This window comes from Neofelis nebulosa, chromosome 11, assembly GCF_028018385.1.
Source record: "Neofelis nebulosa isolate mNeoNeb1 chromosome 11, mNeoNeb1.pri, whole genome shotgun sequence".
NCBI lineage: Eukaryota > Metazoa > Chordata > Mammalia > Carnivora > Felidae > Neofelis > Neofelis nebulosa.
In genome coordinates, this window is record NC_080792.1 from 8,307,364 (window position 1) to 8,328,367 (window position 21,004).

The following is a 21,004-nucleotide window of genomic DNA, read 5'->3' on the forward strand; positions in this document are numbered from 1 at the left end:
AACAGTGCTTTGCTAAGTACTTTATGTACACAGAAATCAAAAGGCAACCTCAGCATAAATAATAGGACTTGGTGAGAATATTAGATGTCAAATTAATATAATTAATAAAAATTTTACTTCTATGAAATAAATCTGAGAATTTAAGAATGGATAATTTATTTAAAAAAATCTCTAACTCTAGAGTCTGTTAAAACCTTTTTCTTACTATTTATAAAAATAATTGGTAAGAAAAATTCATTTACAGAATAGTGATTAATATATAAGGTTACTGCTAGAATATTTCCCCTCTTTTTATTAAAAAAATTTTTTTTAATGTTTACTTATTTTTAAATAAATAAAAGAGACAGAGTGTGAGTGGGGAAGGGGCAGAGAGAGAGGGAGACACAGAACCTGAAGCAGGTTCCAGGCTAACAGCAAAGAGACGCGGGGCTTGAACTCATGAACCAGTGAGATCATGACCTGAGCCAAAGTCGGCCACTTAACCAACTGAGCCACCCAGGCACCCTAATTTCCCCCTCTTTTTAAAGAACTATGAGAATTACAGTTGGAGTGAAGGACATTGATATCGTGTCTTAGGTAGATTTTATGTGAGTACATTTCTTCTGCATGGTTTGTTCACACACTTTTCTGGATCCCATACCCTTAATACTGGCATCTGCAAGCCCTGTAACTGTAGTTTTGTCTTTTCTAGAATTTCACATTAATGGAATCACATTTGGCCACTTTCCCTTAGCAAATGCCTTTGAAATTCCCATGTGTTGTGCTTATCCATTTGTGCTTATTTCTTACTTTCATTCCTTTAGTAAAAATAATGTACAGTTTCATTTTGTTGGGGATGCCATAATTTGTGGTTCATCTTGGATTTTTTTGACAAAAGATATTATCTTCAAATAATTTATCTCTTACTATCCAATATCCATGTTTTTAAAATCTATATTTCTGTTCTGATCATGATAGAGCGCATTCTTGACTTGTTCTTAAATTTTTGGAAATGTTCTTTGTAGTCAATTTTTGGTAAAAGCTAGTTTTTAGGTGGAAAAGATTACCTGCTATCTGTAAAATACAGTTTTTCTTTTTTTTTTTTTTAATGTTTATTTTTGAGAGAGAGAGACAGAGAGAGAGAGAGACAGACAGATAGAGTGCCAGCCGGGTAGGAGCAGAGAGACAGGGGGACACAGAATCCAAAGCAGACTCTAGTCTAGGAGATGTTAGCACAGAGCCCAATTTGGGGCTCAAACCCATGAACCGCGAGATCATGACCTGAGCTAAGTTGGATGCTTAACTGACTGAGCCACCGAGGTATCCCATCTTTTTTTTTTTTTTTTTTTTTTTTTTTTTATGAAAAAGTACTGAATTTTATCAAACATTTTTCTACACATATTGAGGGCATCACATAGATTTTAGTTTCAAATTCTTAATATGAAATCATTTACTAATACTTTATTGTTAAATGATCCTTACACTTCGGGGATAAATACAATTAGGCCAAGCTGATGCATTTTGTACCCATGCTTATAAGTGAGATTGGTGAATTTTTTTCTGTTTGGCACTATCTTCATCAAAGCAATACAGTTGAGTGCTTAGCTTATTAAGTTTCCATCCCTATTCTCTTCTAAATATTTAAGGCTATCAAATTTCCTACCAACTTAGCTATGCCTCCTAAGATTTGATGTAATGTTTTTATTATCTTACAGTTTCAATATTTTCTATGTTCCCTAATTGTGTCTTTTTTGATTCAAGATCATATAGATGGGTTTTTGAATTCCAAAAGTATAGGGTTTTTTGGCTTTTAATTATTGATTTCTATTTTTATTTCATTAAGACTGGAGAACTTGAACACACGATATAAGTATAGGCTTATGATTATTCTGTACGTGTGGTGACATGTTTGTGATGTCACATATAGTCAGTTTTTCATTACTGTTCCATGAACGTTTAAAAGTGATATGTTTTCTCTGAATTGTTGTTTTTGCCCAAGCTTGTTTTATGTTGCTCATTCTTCTATTTCTTCAGAAGCTTTTTTTCACATAACCTAACAATTTTTATCAAATGTCTTTTCTCAAAAAATATCATTATGACCATCACGTTTTCCATTTATTTTGTTTTTTCAGGTTGAGCCACATGAAGTTACTATTATTTGAATGTAACTTATGAAATGGCTTACAGTAGTGGCGGTTCCAATTGGTTCTACCTGATAAACAATGTGAAACCACTCTGGAGGAATATTTTCATTCCTGGTGCAACTAGATGCTCACAGAAATGCAATTCCTACTGAAGATGAGTTCGTAATCAGATATTAAAACACGCCCAATGGAATGTCTCTTCAAGACTCAGAGTCAGCAGTCACGATAAAAGAATGAACAATGGTAGTAAAACAATTCCAAAGGGACTAAAATAAGTATATTCTACAAGACTAAAGACACTCTTGTGGTATCAAAGGAAAAAAAAATATATAGTTCAGAGAAACTTAAGTCACAAGAAAAGAGTAAATCAGTGTGAAAAAGAGAATAGATGATATTTACAAAATAATTACAGTATTTAGATATTAAAGGCATCAATGAATGATGGAGGTGGTAACATAGACACAACTGCAGAGTGAATCCAGAGTGAATTGTATGGTAGGAGGAAATCACTCCAATGTAGCACAAAGATATTATAGAGATGAAAACGTGTCTACTATTGTTAATCACACACAACATGAATATCAAGCAGAGATTAGTCATTCCTAAAGGAGAATAGAGCAAATGAGGGTGAGGCAATATTTAAATAAATAAGTCATAATAGTCTTTCAGAACAAATGAAGGTAGGACTTGTCAGGTTGAAGAAATATATTGTGATCCAATGAGAAAAATCAAAGAGAAATCCATAGTTTGAGTCATGAGGGTAAGCTTCTTAATTCCAAATGCAAGAAGAAATTTCTAAAAGCAGAGAGAAAAGACAATTCTCTACGAAAGACGAACAGCTAGACTGACAGACAGCTCAACAGTAATCTGATGGCTCAGGAAGGGCTGGGACAGAAGACTCTCCAGGTGGCTGAGAATTTCACCACTAGCTGGGGTGCTGTTCAAGAGACGAAGCCAGAGGCAATCAGTGAAGTGAGAAAATAGTGAAACTGTCCTCAAATGGCTAAGGACTCCATAACCAACTGAAATATCACGCGAGAATAAAGATGAAATTAATTCATCTTCACAAAACATCACGTTCTCACTAAAGATAAAAGTTCACTAAAGGAAACAAATAATGTATTGATAAAAACAAGAATTTGAACTCAGGAAGAAGGGTTGAAGTGCAGTCAGTGAAACAGATGCGTAGATCCAATGTGCACTAGCTGTAAAAATAATAGTATTAATTATTAAATTTGAAATGTTTTCAAAAGAGGAGAGAAATAAAATAATAGATAACAGAAGCATGAAATCTGAAAGGTATTAAAAAGAGAAGTGTAGCTACATTTATACTTATACATCTGTTTTTACTTTTTGGTCAAGTGACCATATGAACAGTTTCAGTTATTATGTAGAGAATAATTCAGTAATTATGGAGAGAATATCCATAATTCAAACGAAGGGGATGGAGGGACAATAAAAAAAATGTGGTTAAAAGTAGATAAGGGATAAGGGTGATAAGATAAGTAGATAAGGGTGGCTCAGTCGGTTGAGCCTCCGACTTCGGCTCAGGTCATGATCTCAACGTCCCTGAGTTCAAGCCCTGCATTGAGCTCTGTGCTGACAGCTCAGAGCCTGGAGCCTCTTCACATTCTGTGTCTCTTTCTCTCTCTCTCTCTGCCCCTCCCTCACTTATGCGCTTTCTCTCTCTCTCTCTCTCTCTCTCTCACAAAAATAAACTTTTAAAAAAGTAGGTAAGATAAGGAAGGGCAAAGAAGCAAATAATGTTACAAACCAAAATTATAAAATTAGAGAGTGGAAAAACATAATATGTACAATCAAAATAAATAAAGGTGATTGAATTTTGCTATAAAAGAACAAAAGCATACTTTAATTTGAGTTTTAAAGTCCAACTTATTTCGACCAGGAAACATCTAAAGTATAAAGACACAGAAACACTGAAAATAAATGGAAAACATGGCAAAACGGAATTTAGATAAAGAACTGCACTGCATTTGTTAATTATAAAAAAGTGATACAGCGGGAAGACGCAATATACCTGAACCCTTGATGAAACATTCCTTTGGGTATATTCTGCGATTATACTAGAATTATTAGGCTGAGCCACTAACTGCCATTGTCGTAGATCACTATGGGGTCCTTCTTATCTAGTCCTGCTTGCCCACCACTGCCCACAGGGGCCATTTTCCCTGTGCTCCACCCACTCCAGATGTACCTGCCTTCCTTCTGATACACCAGACTTGCTTCTGCCTGACCATGTTGTCTATGTCTGCAATTTCTTTTTCAAACTTTTACAGGCTGATCTGCTTTTGACATCTGAATCCTGAATTCAAATAACACTTCTTAAAGAGATTTAGTGGCCAATTGACTTTCGTGTCATGATTCTGATATAGCTTCTTCATAATGCTCATCAATGTCTGCAATTACCTTGCTTATTATTTTCTTTACTAGGTTATTATTGGCATATACTTTCATGTGAATAAGTGTCTTGCGTCTCTTCTGCATCTTTGTGTCCCAAACCACATAGAAATAACATAGAAAAGCAACTCAATGCATAATCGTTGAATAAGTGAACAAATTAATATCTACGCTATTATGGAATGTATTTTTTATGAGACTGGATGTATATTAGGGATGGAAACACATCTGATTTGTTCTCTGTAAACGGGATACATCCCCAAGGCCTAGGCACAGTATGACAAACACCGATTGAAAAAAATATATAAATCTCACTTCTGGAAATATTATTGTAATCAAAGATTATATACAAATGGAGACACCTGGGTGGCTCAGTCCGTTAAGTGTCTGACTCTTGATTTCACTTAGGTCATGATCTCATGAGCCCCAATAGGGCTCTGTGCTGATGGTGCAGAGTCTGCTTGGGATTCTCTCTCTCCCTCTGCCTCTGTCCCCCCCTTGCTGATGCTCTCTCTCAAAAATAGATAAACATTAAAAAAATACTACATACAAATGTGTTTACTACAGCATTGTTTAGAATAGCAAAAACACATAATGTACATGCTGAACAAGAGAGCTATTGTTAAATTAATTAGAGTTTTTCAATGGAATATTACTCAGTCCTTAAATGTCACATATAGATTTTGTTCTCAGTAAAATATACAACTTAAAGATATAACAAATGAGTTAATATAAAATGCGATCCTAATTTTATAAATATATAAGTATCTTATCTCAATTTCTATTTTCCTCTATCTTGCTACCCTTATATTCTAACAAGCTAGTGGTGGCTTTTAACCTTGCATCCATGTATTTCTTTGTGCCTTGAGTTTTTTCAGTAAGGATGTATTCATTTTGCAATCAAATTTTTGAATATTTATTTCCGTTACATTTTAAGTATTCATTCCTTAGAATTTTGGCAAGTTTTCAGAAATAATCCTGTCTTAAGTTAAAAAAAAATCACTTTTCAAAGGAAGACACAAAAATAGCTTATATAAAGGAAATGAAGCTTGATTAAGAAGACATTTTACACTTTCGTGATGGAAACCACATGAACTAACAGCACAACAAGACAACTGTGCATGTCAGCATTAATGCCTGAAGAAAAGAGCTGGAAATATTCAGGAGGGAGGAAAGGGTATGAAATAAAAGAGATTTACTACTGGGAAAGTGATTTTGAAATCTCCAAAAGAAGATTTTTCTAAAGAAATTAAAATTGAGGGAGATACATTTGAACTTGCTGTAAAACTTAGTTAAAAAGCTTGAAAAGTAATAATGAAAAGTAATAGCAACTCTCAGGAGTTAAACCAACTAATTTACATACACAGTGTGCTTTAAATTGTTCCACGAAAGAAGCAAAGCTGTTATATGAAATTTTTAAAAGCAGTGCCCAAGCCATATACAACTTGACTTTGAACACTGTGGATTTTCCACAAATTGCTTCGATGCCTTCCATCTGGGTTGTCTCATTTAAAGCACATTTGAGAATAGCTGTTGCCCGCTTTTCAGAGGCATAATTCTTGTAAACCTTGATTATGGTTCAAAGAGAATGTAACTGGGCAGAAGGGTAGAGTTTCTGAATGTTTTATTCCACCTTGCCTTAAACTCTGTTACCCTGGGGCAGTTATGTAACTTTCCTATCCTGGTGGCACTCCAGCTAGAAAAATAAGACTGCATGGGTTGATAATCCAACTTTTGTCCTTTAGGGAAGTTATTTTTGTATTTCAGAGTCCTTATCTGCAAAATGGAACAACAATAGTACCTACTTCAGACGGTTGTTGGGAAGGTCATATATCGTGACATGGTACAAAGTGCTCAATAAATAAGTTGACAGTGATAACTGCCTTTCTCCCTCTATAAAAACTGCATCCATAACAATCTACCTTCTCTAGAGTGTGTGATATATATATATATATATATATATATATATATATATATATTTAATCCAGGTTAGTTAACACTATATGTTAACTAACTTGGGTTTATTTTTTTGTTTTATTATTTTATTTTATTTTTTAAATATAATTTATTCTCAAGTTGGTTAACATACAGCGTATACAATGTGCTCTTGGTTTCGGGGATAGATTCCCATGATTCATCGCTTACATACAACAGGTTCATCCCAACAAGTGCCTTCCTCATTGCCCATCATCCATTTTCCCCTCCCCTCGCCCCTCCCCCTATCAACCCTCAGTTTGTATTCTGTATTTAAGAATCTATATGAGGTTATATTTGTCATATTATGTACCATAATATCTTGTTGGTAGCAGATTATGCAATCAAATATCCCTCTTCTTCCTATAAAGAATTTTCAAACGTGTTACACTTCCTCATTTGTGCTTCAGACCATGCATATCTCTGTTGACACCAGTGAAATAGTCTACCCCTGTCCATTTGTTGAATGGGGGATTACAAGTGGTTATACACAGCTGAGTGCCGATGAGTTAGTTAGGATGAGATCTTCAATTTCCTGACTCTTAGTGTCTCATTAACTTCAGAAGGATGGACTCAATGCTGAGACCAGGAAACAGGAATGAATGAATGAATAGCATGTTGTGATTTTCATTGTACATACTTCAGTTTATTTGACGTGCCCCTAAAGAAGCTGTAACATTAACATAGAAGCATGCTGTAAAATAAAATGGATTGTACTCTAGAACGTGTTTCATTTGTTTTTTTGGAAAAAAATGTGAGGTGTGTGTGTGTGTGTGTGTGTGTGTGCACTTAACGAATAATGTTAAACTTTATTGTCAAAAATTTAGACAACTTTAAAATATTTTACAAATGAATTCATGAATGATAAACTGTATCTCGGAGAAAAGCTTCCCCATTAATCAGGATGGTGATAATTAGAGTTACAGATACAATCACAGGGTGTTCTGAGCCAACATCTTTTTTTGAGCACAGACAGAATTCCACAATGGGAACGACAGGGCCCCAGACAATGGCTAGTCCTCAACTTTATATAGGAGAAGTAACTTCTGAAATTCATTGGGAAGAATGGGATTTTCTGGTGAATAAAAGAATAAGAAGAACAATTTCTGTCATAGAATTGTGTAAGAACTCTATGAGTAAGAAAATTCTGTTTGAAAGTCATGTATCTTTTATCTTCGAGCATATATGTGAAAGACATTATCACTTAAAGCTTGGCATCGAACTTCTCCTTGTATTGTGAATAGTTTTACAAAAATAAAAGGGAGGTTCTCAACTTCCTGTCAAACCAATTTAATAAACCAATGCCAAAGAAAGATTTCTAAGAGAACTTCCAAACTATGCTACTCTTCCTGTATTAAGTACAGGCAATGCTTATGCACAGGGCTTCAATTCTTAACGTAAATTTCTCTCATATAACCATGCTCCTAAGTTTTAGATATTGGATGTTTTAAGTTTGCAGCAGCAGACTTTCTATTAGCATCTATTCTTTGTAGGGCAGTAGGGTGAGTCTTAGAACTTCACTGAAGGTCACATACATGTAGGATTAAATCTACATTAACTTTGCAGTTTATTCTGTATCAAGTATCATTTCAATGATGCTAATTCCTGATGTTCCTCACATTTTTAAATCCTCCGATCATTATCAAATCTCAGAATACTGTAGTCTTTCTTTGGAAGATCAAGAACAATAGAGGGGGAAATGGACAAAATACGATTATTAAGCCTATAACGAGGGATAGGGTGCATTTAGTTGAAGGGCCAGAGATAGAGATGTGGTTAAAAAATACAACAGAAAACAGAGGCCTTGGAGAAAAATATATTTGAACAAATTTTCCCCCTATATGTTCTCCTATGTATTTCATATTTTGTGATGTGTAGCTTAATAGGTACAGTTTTCAGAAAGGCAACATATGGTGAGACAGTACTGAGCACATATGGTTGTGTGTGTGTGTGTGTGTGTGTGCGTGCACGCATATCTGTGTATGTGTGTACACACATGTGCACACGCACACATATACATGACAAAGACAGCTGGACTTCAGTCATGGTTGTATTAACCTTTCCCTGAATTAGTATTATGTACTATGTTTATTTCCTCCTGAATAAAATGGAATATATATTTTTCTTTAATAGTCTGATTAATATTGACCTTAATATGTTGCCTCCTATATTTTAAAAATTAGGTGGGGGGTGAAGCTTGAGGGAGAAAAATCAAGTATAGAGACCAGGTTTCGGGTTTAATTCCAATTTCAATTTCAGGTTTGAATTAAAGAGAGAGAAGCAATTTATTTTAGGAAAGCCACTGGCAGACTACACTAATCCAGTATAACATCTGGTAACTCTTGAGTCTTTTATCTTTATCTATCTTTATCTACTACTTTTACGTTTCTGGTAAACAATGATTAAATGGCTGGCTTGTTATACTTTACCCTGGGTGCCCTCTTTAGATTCTGTGTTGTGCTATGCCAGGAGAACTTAATTAACAGCCTAAATCTTGCCTTTCACCTTTACTCCACCCAGTAGAGTACATCCCAGGAGAGAATAAATTGAGGCATAACTGGCTTAGGCAGCCTGGTCTACCTTAGTGGGGGAAGACGTTTCTCAGAAAGGCTTCTCAGCAGTCAGGGTAGGCTAATCAGCAAGAGTAGATCTTGAGAGGGACTGGGGTGAGTGGGGAGGAGCAGGGGCACTTCCTGTGCACTGAGCTGAATAAATTCTTTCCAGGAATTTGCAATGCTTTGGCCTGAAACACACGTTCTAATTTCCCTTGGGCTACCTGGACTGAGCCATGTGAGGCTTGGGAGAAGGGGGGCATCTGTTTGAGGGGAGAGGTCTTGTTTAAACTCACTGATGGGAAGAAAAAAAAGTAAGTGAAGACTTAAGCCCGACATTTTATTTGTATCTCGCATTAAAAATTTAGGGTTAGGTTGAGAGATTCGGTTTTTCTAGAACTATAAGAGCTATAAAGCATTTCCTAAAGCTAGACTTTTAGAAAGTCTTTAGAACAAAACAAAATTCCTCATGCATAGCAGAAAAACTGCAATAATATTTTAAAGTAAATACTAGAATAAATTGGAGTAGGATAGCATACTTCCTTTCATCAGAGAAACTTCTTAATGGAAATTTAATTTACTTCAATATACAGACAATGGTTAATAATTATTGAATGTTTATACCTAATGTGGATTATCTCATTTAAGTGCCATGATAGAAACCATTATCCTCATTTTAGACATGAAGAAAAAGAAGCTTAGAAAGATTAACTAAATTGCCCAAAGTCATACAACTCAGCAGTGGTAAAGCTAATATTCAAAGTCAGGTTTATTTAACTCCAAAACTCAGTATTTTAACCTACAGACAGCACTTCTTCACAATGAGCTCTAAATTTGGCTGAGCCATAGGGATAAAAATCATTTGAAGTTTCTACCTCACAAATGAACGGAGGAAGAGGGTTTATAAACAAATACATTGGTATATTAGGGTCATCTATAAGTGTCTGGGGGCACAGAAGAGGGAGTGATTGTGGCTCTAGCATTTGAGGAACACTTCACAGTGAGAACACTTTGAGCATTTTTACGGTGTCTATTTTGGGAAGCAATCACTCCATTTATCTCTAAAAACTGGTATCTAGGGGCATCTGGGTGGTTCAGTCACTTAAGTGCCTGACTCTGGATTTTGGCTCAGGTCACAATCTCATGGTTCATGGGATCGAGCCCCACATGGGGCTCTGTGCTGACAGCGTGGAGCCTGCTTGGGATTCTCTCTCTCCTCTCTCTCTGTCCCTCCCTGTCTTGTGTGCTCTCTCTCTCTTTCTCTCAAAATAAATAAATAAACATTTATAAAAAAAAAAATAAAACAAAACAAAAAAACCCAAACTGATGTCTAGGGAGGCATTGGCTGTCTTTGACTTACTCTTCTGAGATAAAGGTATTCACTAAATGTTCATAAAAAAGATTTACCAGAAAGGGTTGATTCTGGAAAATGGCTCACATTTTGGGGTTGCTGCTACATCTCCACCAGTGGACTTGGGCCCCATGCGGGATGTGCGATGCACTTGGCTGCTACCAGTCACCATGACTGCCTCACCTGCCAGTGCACACATGGAGCACTGAACATATGCAGGCTCCTTCGTACCATCGGTGCAATTTTCTTTTCTCTTTCCTTTTTTTTCTTTCTTAACTTGCTATACAAGGCTTTTATTAACTTTGCAATTCGGAAAACCTCATATGATGAAAATTTGAACAGAAGGTCTCCGTGGAAACGATTTATAAACAACGTGAACTTGAAACTGAATGGGCAGGAAAGACAGCGGGTCATAGTCGAGTGAAGAGTGAGTAAATCCTTCGATTTACCGTCCTAATCTATGTCAGAATTCTATTTACTGTTTTCTGAAGGTTATCTCTAATTCTAATTGCCTGTTTGCATCCTGTCCTTCCGAGAAATTGAAGCCGCCCATGCCCTTTCGGCGAGAGTAACATGCCTTCTGTGTAATCAGGTGTGCCACTGTGCTGACGTGGGCAGTCTGCAGCTTAATTACAGATGTAGAGAGGGCAGAGGGAGGTGGACGATTCAGAGCCGACAGCGAATATTAATCAGTGTTAATGAAAGCACAGCTCCCAAAGTTACCGCTTTTGCAAACGGCACCCCCATCATCCTTGATGCAAACAGTGAGGGTGTTCGAGCTGCTCCAAAACGAGTCACAGTATATCCCCATAGGGTTTTGTGTCCAAATAAGTGATGAAATGGATCAGGGGAGGGTTAAGGTTGGCACACGGTCCCGAAGCCCACTCCCCGGGGACCGTTTTCAGCCCACGTTCTTGACCCCGCTTCCCATCAGCGTGGCTGGTGGAAAAACTTCTCCAGATGGAAAGCAGCAGGTGGAGGGACACAGAAACCCAGCTGCCAGGTTATGGGGACAGAGCCACCAGCCTCTCACAGCCCGTCCTGTGCTCACCAGATGAAGACCAGTGGTAGCAAGTGTCTGTGGACTCAGGGTCGTCCTAAAGCAGGAAGCGGTCAAGCCCACGGAGACCTAAGCGTGCGCAAGGGGAAGAGGGGGCCCAGGATGGGCTGGCGTGGCACCAGACATGACGGTTCCTTCTGCGGAACCGTTGAGGAATTTCCTCAGAGAGGGCATGTGGGAGCCGTGCTGTCCCCTCCGTGTATCCTCTCCAATGCATTTCTACATTCATTGTTTTTGCATTCAACAAAGACTCAGTGCGTGCCTGCGGTGAGCCTGGTACCATCAGTGGTTTCTACCAGACTGATCTGTCATTTTCAATAAGTGCTTAGGCATCTCCACAAATCCCGATTTAAAGACCTGGCTACACGGTCCGTCCTATAGATATGCGAATGGTGACTACAAGTCAAGGTGATGGCCTTTCCAAGGAAAAAAGAACCGTGACCTCCTGGTAGGGTTTTGTTTCTTTCTTTTTCCTTTTTCCTCCCTAACCCCCCCTCATCTTTTAAAAAATTTTTTTTTAGCGTTTTTTCATTTTTTGAGAGACAGAGAGAGACACGACATGAGCGGGAAAGGGGCAGAGAGAGGGAGACACAGAATCCCAAGCAGGCTCCAGGCTCTGAGCTGTCAGCACAGAGCCCGTCGCGGGGCTCGAACTCACAAACTGCGAGATCATGACCTGAGCCGAAGTCGGGCACTCAACCAACTGTACCACCCAGGTGCCCCTCATCCTTTTTTAATTTTTTTTTTTTTTAGTGTTCCTCGTGCTCTTAATACATCTGCTAATGGCCTTAGAGCAAAAATCTTAAGTCTAGCAATATGAAACAAATGGTATTTTTTTAAGCATTGACTTTTTTAAAGTTTATTTTGAGTGGGGCGGGGGGAGCAGGGGAGGGGCAGAGAGAGAGGGAGACAATCCCACAAACTGTTAGCTTATGACCTAAGCTGAAGTCAAGACTTGCTTATTTAAGTGACTGAGTCACCCAGGCACCTCTTAAGCATTTACTTTTGAGTCAAGAGTTCAAAATCATGTTTCCTTCCCTGGAAGTGTATGGTCTGCCTAAGTCTAGAGACAGCATCCCTAGAATGCATCGTGGCACAAAAATTTTTCATTAACGCGTAAGTCAGAGAAATACAAACAGAAACTTACTTTCTAATACAAACTAATCATCCTGATTATCTGGAAAAAATCAAGAACAGGAAAAGTCTTTACTCACACCCTCTGCAAGAAGACGTGACGTGACCCAACCTCTTACCGGCCATTTAGGCGTAGAGATTTTGCATAGTAGTGCCTCATCCTTAGCTAACTTGTACTTGTTTAAAGTAAGTTACTCTTTTTTCCCAAATATTAAAGTAAATGCAGGATGCCAGTATTGACACGTTGGTCTTTTTCAGTGTCTTTCACTACTATAGTTATAGAACAGGTGACAGAAATGAAGCCAATAAAATAGAGCAAGTGAAGTTTTGAGGGTGACCGGCCATCGAAGTTATAGGTACGTCTTAACAGAATGGATTTGTTTGCACACCATGAATATTTTTTCAGTTCTAGAACATGCAGTGCTTATTAATGAATCCCAATCTACTAAGGTTTAGAGATATAAAGCTTTTCCCCCTTTGCCTTCTGAATGAAAGCCTGCTGAATTTAATTCATATTGATCTCAGCTTCACAGTTAGAATGTAGGAAATATGATGAAAAATTCTAACGGTACATTTTTATTTCTCATTGCTACCTGCAGGTTATTTGACAATGTAACACCCACCATCGTCAGATTTTTCCCTTGACTCTGGAAGATCAGACTGTATTTTCCCCTTTGTAAAGAAGTGATGCCCTTCATGGAGCACCACCAAGGAAGTGAGACACAAAATAACTACACTTTCAAATGTGGTTTATTGAAAAAAAAAATTGTAGATGTGTATGAAGGGGTGCTAAGGTTCACTTTTCCATTTTTCTTTCTTGTTTCGGTAGTTTTATCCTGCCCTGAATCCATGAGCACGAAGCCTGTGTAGATTCCACACCAATAAAAAGCTATGGTCAAAAGACTCTTGTCCTTTGCTTAACTTGACTGCCTCAACAGAACAAAAGGAGAATAAAATATATCAGCTTTGTCAAAGCATCTCTAACAATTTACCTCTGTATCTATTTAGATATTATCTACTCACCTAGGATCTAGCTATCCATCTAGATGTTTATATCTCTCTGTATATGATATAACTATAAAATAAGGAGTATGTAAAATATAAAATGTATTGCTCTAAGAAGCATACAATACAAAAGTAAACCCGCAATATAGTGAAATGTAATTTACACCAAATACATTCTGTATTTATTGGACTTGTGGTAATCACCTTAGTCGACACATATTTCTTTGTTACACAAAAATGACAAACAACCAAGGAAGAATGTGGTATTGAGACCATACAAGCAAACTGTTCATCATAATTGATAAAGCATTTAAGCCCTTACCTTGCTGGAAATTAAGATCAGTGAGATAGATCCTAGAGTGTTCTAATCAGTTACTGACTCTGTTATATTGTAAGTCAACACTGTCCGTTGGCAAGTCTTCAGCAGCGTTTTGAGAAATTTAAATGCATTCTGGCGTTGTTTTGTTGGATGCATATGAAATTATTTCTGATATTGTGTATCAGTCTAAATGTCAGCTCTTCCTTTGGAGAAAAATTCCCCACACACTACCATGCAAGCAACAATCTTTCATTTGCTGGATTTATAGACCAAACTCTTGTCAAAACCCAAAGGTATCACGACATTGGCTCCAACCTTTTTCCAACTTATTTGTAGTAACATCTCAGTTTCTTTTTGCTTAGAAATGTGGCCATTTGTATTTTTGCATGAAAAATACAAAAATACATGTATTTTTTATTTTACAAAATAAAGTTATTATTTTACAAAAATATTTTTATTATTTTATTAAACATCAATATTGTTAAAAACAAGACAGTAGACTCGATATGGAGTCACTTAGGCTAAACCTCATGATGCCTACCCAAGACTTAACACATAATTCGAGTTTCTGCTCTCCCAGAAACAGACTCTTAAACCAGTCAATGGGGAACGATGTGGTCAATGCTAGTGAGGGATTCTATCTTATAGACCTCTGTGGTCCCCTTAAGGAGATGACTTTGCTACACCCAGTTCATTCTCGTCCAGTATAATTTCCTTGTCCCGCTCTGTCTGCCTATAAAAGTCTTTCATTACATATAGCTCCTCAGACCTCCTTCCCATCTGCTATCTGGCATGCTTTTCATTCATGAATAACTGAATAAAGCCAACATGATTTGTAAAATTTACTCGGTTGAATTTTGTTTTTTCACAATAATTACACCTATCTGTTTAGGTTTAAATAAAAATAACCTTACACTAAAAGCATATTTTCTAATTATTTCTAATCATAGGAGCAAACAAGATTAATCTCCCAAGATCACGACTTAGCATTTGAGCAGAAGCAAAGAAGCAAGATGTGGTCTCCTCTTTGTGATCCACAAGACATTCAAGAGTCTCCTCGACCCTCTACTCCTTATCCTGTTAAAGGTTTTCTCATACAAAGAAATAACACAAAAAGATAATAACTCTCCATAAGAGGGTTCATTTAAAATATAAAACGCAGGGGCGCCTGGGTGGCTCAGTCGGTTGAGCGTCCGACTTCAGCTCAGGTCACCATCTCACGGTTCGTGAGTTCGAGCCCCGCGTCAGGCTCTGGGCTGATGGCTCAGAGCCTGGAGCCTGCTTCCGATTCTGTGTCTCCCTCTCTCTGCCCCTCCCCCATTCATGCTCTGTCTCTCTCTGTCTCAAAAATAAATAAACATTAAAAAAAAATTTAAAAAAAAGATAAAATATAAAATGCAAGTACCATCAACAAATGACTAAAATTGTTCTGACAGCTTTTCCTTGCAGAACGAATCTTTCATCATTAATTCCCACTGACCAAATTCCATTAGTCTAGGTTTGAAATGCTGACAAGCAGATATTGCTTTAAAAATACACCATTTCAGTTTCCGCATCGCCAAAACATTTTGCTGTTGTTGTTGAAAGACTTCATGTTATCGATATGAGCAAAAGTTAAAGTATGAATGGAAAAATAGTCTGAATGTCCAACTATGCTGAAGGTCATACCGGTCATTTCTTCACCAGGGATTTACTGGGTGCCTATTACTTTCAAACCCATTGTGCTCAAAAACTCTTTGTTGGATGAGTTGGTTTTTAGCTGTGTTTTGTTAGCCTTATTTTTCTAAGTTCCCACTTCCTTCAGTCTTGGTGAGCTGTAAGTCAATTGCTTATAGCTGAATATTTTATCTGAAGGATAAGACTATTCATTTTAAGACAACAGGGAAAGAATAGAAAAAAAAAAAAGAATGCCAAATCTGAGGGTTGTGCTGCAGTCGATCAAATACCTGCTGTCTATGAATCTGATTCATCTGGTAAACCATTCCCATTTTAGTTAATTAACCATTAATCATTAGGAAAAGTACAGAAGCAAAGTATTCACACTCATCTCCTGCCTTGCGCCCTCCAGAATTATTTCTGGGCCAAGGCTCTGGCTACACTTGAAGACTTTTGAGAATCGGTTTGTGTAGTGTTTTATTACAGAGCCTGAAATCAGCCCCCTGAACTGATATTCAATCCTATTAAAAAAGGATGCTAAGGAAAAAATCCTTTATAAAACAGCATGAAACAGACCCTAGGATCAGCTACTTTAAGCTTCTGATAATGTTTTGTATAATGTTCCAGTCAAGTTCCAGTTTTTATGTATAATGTTCTAGTCAGGTGCCAAATACAGTCCTCAGCCCTCAGCGACTTTTTGGAATAATTTCTACCATGAGACTGTGCAATGATAGCTTTAGAAACGCCACTATAAATCTCAGAGCCCCCACTGTGGCCAGTGACAGCTGATAAATGAAAAATGGAGGGAAAGGAAGCAAGGCAATTTGCATGCCTCCTGGCCCACCTGTAGGAAGCTAATGGAGGTGCCGCTTGATTATTTTCAAGTTACTTGCCTTGCAAACTGTAGATTTCTCCAACACTGTTCTGACGGGTGATGTGATGCCAGTAGGCGCTACGAGGAAGAGATATCGATTTGGATAACGTCATTGGCTCAGTCAAGCTTGTCTGAAGCTAAAAGAAAAAGGAAACGTGTCAGGCTTGATGCAAAATATTAGACTGAAATCTGCCCTTTCAGAAGCTGAGGGTTAAATGTGGGCATTATGTGACCAAATCTGTTATAGATACCTGTCTGATTTGCTGTTTAAGGTTAGCTTTTTAAAAAAAAAGGTAAATGAATGACTCCAAACATAAATGAAGCGAACACTTATAGACAATTGGATCTCATTCATTGATTTAGAAGGAACAAATAGATGGTACAACTGATTCCAGGGAGAATTCAAGGGGCATACAGTTAACCAGGAGCGCAGGGAAACAGCCAGAAATAACCAGGTGTACCCACCACCAGACAAGTTTGTGTGCATTTATTGAACAAGAATTATGTGCATTACTATCAGCTTTCTGCAATTTACTGAACTATAAAATAGCTCAGCTTGGGGGCGGGAGCAAGTGCTTTCACAAACACATGCTCCCAAATGGCACCAAACACAGGATACCATTAATCCTTTTCACCCATTTCCGTTTACAATTTTTCCAGACACCTCCTCCCGCCTTTGCCCAAGGGATCTTTTCTCCAATGGACGTTTTTTTTGCGCTCCTGCGATAGGATCTTTTACATATTAAAAACGTGTTTTCCCTGAGAAGTTCTGTGATAAAAATGTGGCAATTATGTTCTCACTTGAAACATAAATTTTAAGGGTAGCCCCAGAGATCAACACAACGTCACTCAGGTGCTCAAGCATAGGATTCGTTCCAAGAGACTGAAACTTTACATTGCATTTTCAAGAAATAAATTCACTTTGATTGATTCACTCTAGGTTTTTAAAAACCTCCAGAAATGGTTTTATTTGTTCTTAGTGCACATTTCCCTGACGCAATCTGAGCAAATGTTCACTTTCTGACGGGCAACGGGAAATCCTCTAATCAATAAAACGTCGCATTTCCTCCTGATTGAATACCTGACTCTTGGCAGAAGGGGAGCTGCGAAGATCACGTCTAAGCTCAGGTGTGAGCTTAGAGACCTGTTTGCTCCATGCGGGTGCCTTTTCCCACCGCACCGCCCTGCCTCTGGCCCTTCCCATACTTTGTATCCAGGTTCCCACCCTCCACTGAAGACGTGATCAGGAAAGGACCTGATAGGTTGTAACAGGCTCTTTAAAGCCATATAAAGCTGAGAGGTTTCTCCATTTTAATGGAAGATGAAGCCCAAGGGCGTGAACGTTTTGATGTGATTCCACATTTTCAGCAGTGAGGCATTTCTACAACCGCTGTGACTTGCCACCAAAGCGCCCTACTCAGTGAACTTGAAAGTCTGGCCCTGTTAAAGGTTATTTTTTTTAAAGATGGCTTTCAGTAGCAACATTGTAACCAATTTATAGATTTTTCAAATTGTGGGATAGTTCGAAATTTTCCTTCCTGTCGTGAAAACAGATATGCTAACCACACCAACAGCCTATGGTTGGTAGGTGGAGGGAGTGGGGGAGAAGCCAGGTTTCTGGGTTATAATAGGGTGGTACTTTCTAGAACCTTTGGGGTGTTTGTTAACCACACACACTTCTGGATTTTCCCCAGACCTAACATTTGGAGAATCTCTGTGTGTGGGGCTATGCCCGTTAACAAGTATCAGGATACATACTAAACATCCACTCCTGAAAGGAATAGAGGCAAAGCTCATTTTATGAAATTAGCACTGGGACAAAAGGGCTTTCACCTTTAAAGCCAATTTCTCATGTGAGGTATAAACTGAATTCCAACACATAACGTCTTTAGTTAGTGTGAGCAATGCCCATTAATAAACATCAATTAATCCATAAGGCCAATCTCATATTAATCACACTTCTGTCTACACTTTATTGTTCTAATATATTGTGATTTGTTTATTAGTATACAATACACCATCCGTGGTCAATTCACCTTCCCCAAATTACTTTTCCTTCTATTTTTTAATTCTGGGAAACATATTTCTTCCTAAATGGTCAGTCTTAAGCACCATGGAAACACAGTAAACATATTTTTCTCCTGGAAACAAATAAGTTGAGAATTTCCTCCATAAAATTCTCATCTGAATCACCAATTGTTTCTTCACCTCATTTCTCTACTTCTTGGTCTTCACGGTTTTCAAATCACAGGTAACCTTTAACCTTCTATTTCTTCACTTGTTTCTTTAGTTTCTTTTTATTCTACTTCAATATCTAATTCAGAAAAGTGAAAAATCTGTGTTTGAAAACCTGAATGTCTATGTTCTCCCGATCTCTGCCAAAGGTACTTATCTTGTCCATCCTACCTCAGATTTTTAATCTTCTACACATCAGAGAATCCATTCCTCAGTTGTTCTTCAAAACCAGGTATTGCGTACACTCATGAACTATCAAGCCATTCTGTGCAATGTCTTTCAATGGAATCGTATCACAGGTGGTATTCAATATGCATTATTTGTGTGGAGGATTGAAGACGGCTGCATTCAGATACAGGGTGATGGGCTCCCTCCTCTTAAATCTCGGCTGACCAGTGACCGATTTGATGAATAAGGCAACGTAGACATGACATTATGTCTGTTTTGGCTATGTCTTAGATGGCCTCTACCTGTCCTCTTCCCTCCACCTGTCCTGAGTTACTCTGGAAGTCTGACTACTCTGAACTGCCATGTTTGGACAAAGCCCAAGCGCACCATGTGGGCGGGCCACGTAAACGTAAACGTTTGAATCCTTCTTAGAGGATCCAGCTGTTCTCGTTTTACAGATGGAAAAATCACAACCCCCAAAACTCAGGGATTTGCTCACGGTAAAATCCCAACTATAGAACCTCTAATAGGAAACAGTTCTCTTGATTTCTTAGTCCACTGCTTTTTGGACTTTGATGTTGATCTCTGGGGGAAAATGAGCTTCCTCTCCAACATGTTACAATATATAAGAATACAGCTCTATACGTTCAAAGCACCCATCCTGCCAAAAAGAAGCAGGTAGGTCCTGGAAACTTTGGGATGCCGGTACTGGCCACAGCACCTTTTCCTGCTTTTGCCAAAATAATTATCCAGGTTACCTGATTGCTTTTTGCAATCTCCCTTTGCTATTTTGAGATTCTGCCTCCCCCTGTGATAAACATTAATGCTAATTTGTGTCCCCCTACATAAATTCATCTGTCTATTAAAAAAAAAAAACCTGCTAACCAACTTTACTTTTGGTCTGTATCTGCCCAATAATTGACTAGAAAATTTAAAGCCTTATTAGCACTCGAAGTATAAATCTCAACAATTGTGGGAGGAAAAAGGTAGCATTTATAGGTTAACATTTATGAGTCATTCCCTATGTGCCTGGTAACGTGCAAACTGATTTCAGATGTTGTTTAATATCCACATAAATTGTCAATAATCACGCCATCTGAACTTTACAGTCAAGGAAAATGAGACTCAGAGGGATAATATAATTTTTTCATGGTGACATAGGCAGTGAATGATGTCTCTGAGACTTCAAAGACCATGATGTTGAAGAGAAGAAAAGATGCCTTCCCTACCTTTCGAGGTCTTCTAGCTGGACTAAGAGTTAAATTTACCTGAGACAGATTTGCAGATAAAAAACCCCAAAGTTTTATTACGTGTGCTCGGAGGCCCAATAATGAAACCGAGACAACGAAATGATCAAGGCAGGTACATTTTATACTTTTTAGACAAAGACACAGTAAATCTGTGAGGAACTGACGGGACAAAGAGACATTAACTTAGGAAGCTTCAATTAGTAAGGACTTCTGGGGGTGCCTGGGTGGCTCAGCCAGTTAAGCATAAGACTCTTGGTTTCAGCTCAGGTTGTGATGTCACAGTTTGTGAGTTCAAGCCCCGCATCGGGCTCTGCACTGATAGTGTGGATCCTGTTTGAGATTTCTCTCTCCTTCTCTCTCTGACCCTCCCGGCTTAATCTCTCTCTGTCTCTCTCAATAAGTAAATAAATAAAAATTAAAAAAAATAAGGAATTCTAAACCAAATTTGGGCTAAGGCAGTAAATGAGTAAAAAGTAACAAGGGGGTGTTTATGCGGCCTTCTCAGCTCCCAATTTCCCATCTCTGGTGACAAGAAGGTGCCATTCTTTCCTGGAGCAGGGAGGGCGCCTTTTCACACAGGAGATTTACTTCCTGCTTTCAGTGGGACAGAGGAGGGTCTGAGTGTCCTTCTTGCACAGGTTGATTTTAAGTAGCTTTAATTCAAAATCATCAACATGCCAGAGTGGCACATTTTGGGGCAGCCTGCCCTTGGCCCCTAAATCTTGGCAGACACAAATCACTGTGAAATAAATGACGGGATCCTTTCTCCTCAGGGAGCAGATGTGAGGAGAATTGCACCAACCAGGTCAACCGCATGGCCCAGAGGCAGGGACGAGTGTGCCTCTCTCCAACGTTGAGGGGAGGGCATTACAACCACAGCCGCTC

The 21,004-nt window shown here is 38.2% G+C and overlaps 1 protein-coding gene across 1 annotated transcript in view; it reads right to left on the reverse strand.

The window, feature by feature from the left end:
• The window catches only part of DOK6 (docking protein 6), a 364,941-nt gene that overhangs the window by 50,900 nt on the left and 293,037 nt on the right, over positions 1 to 21,004 (reverse strand). The window contains exon 7 of the mRNA XM_058691841.1: positions 16,486 to 16,603. Coding sequence (XP_058547824.1) covers positions 16,486 to 16,603 — 118 coding nt within the window. The remainder of the gene's footprint in view (positions 1 to 16,485; positions 16,604 to 21,004) is intronic.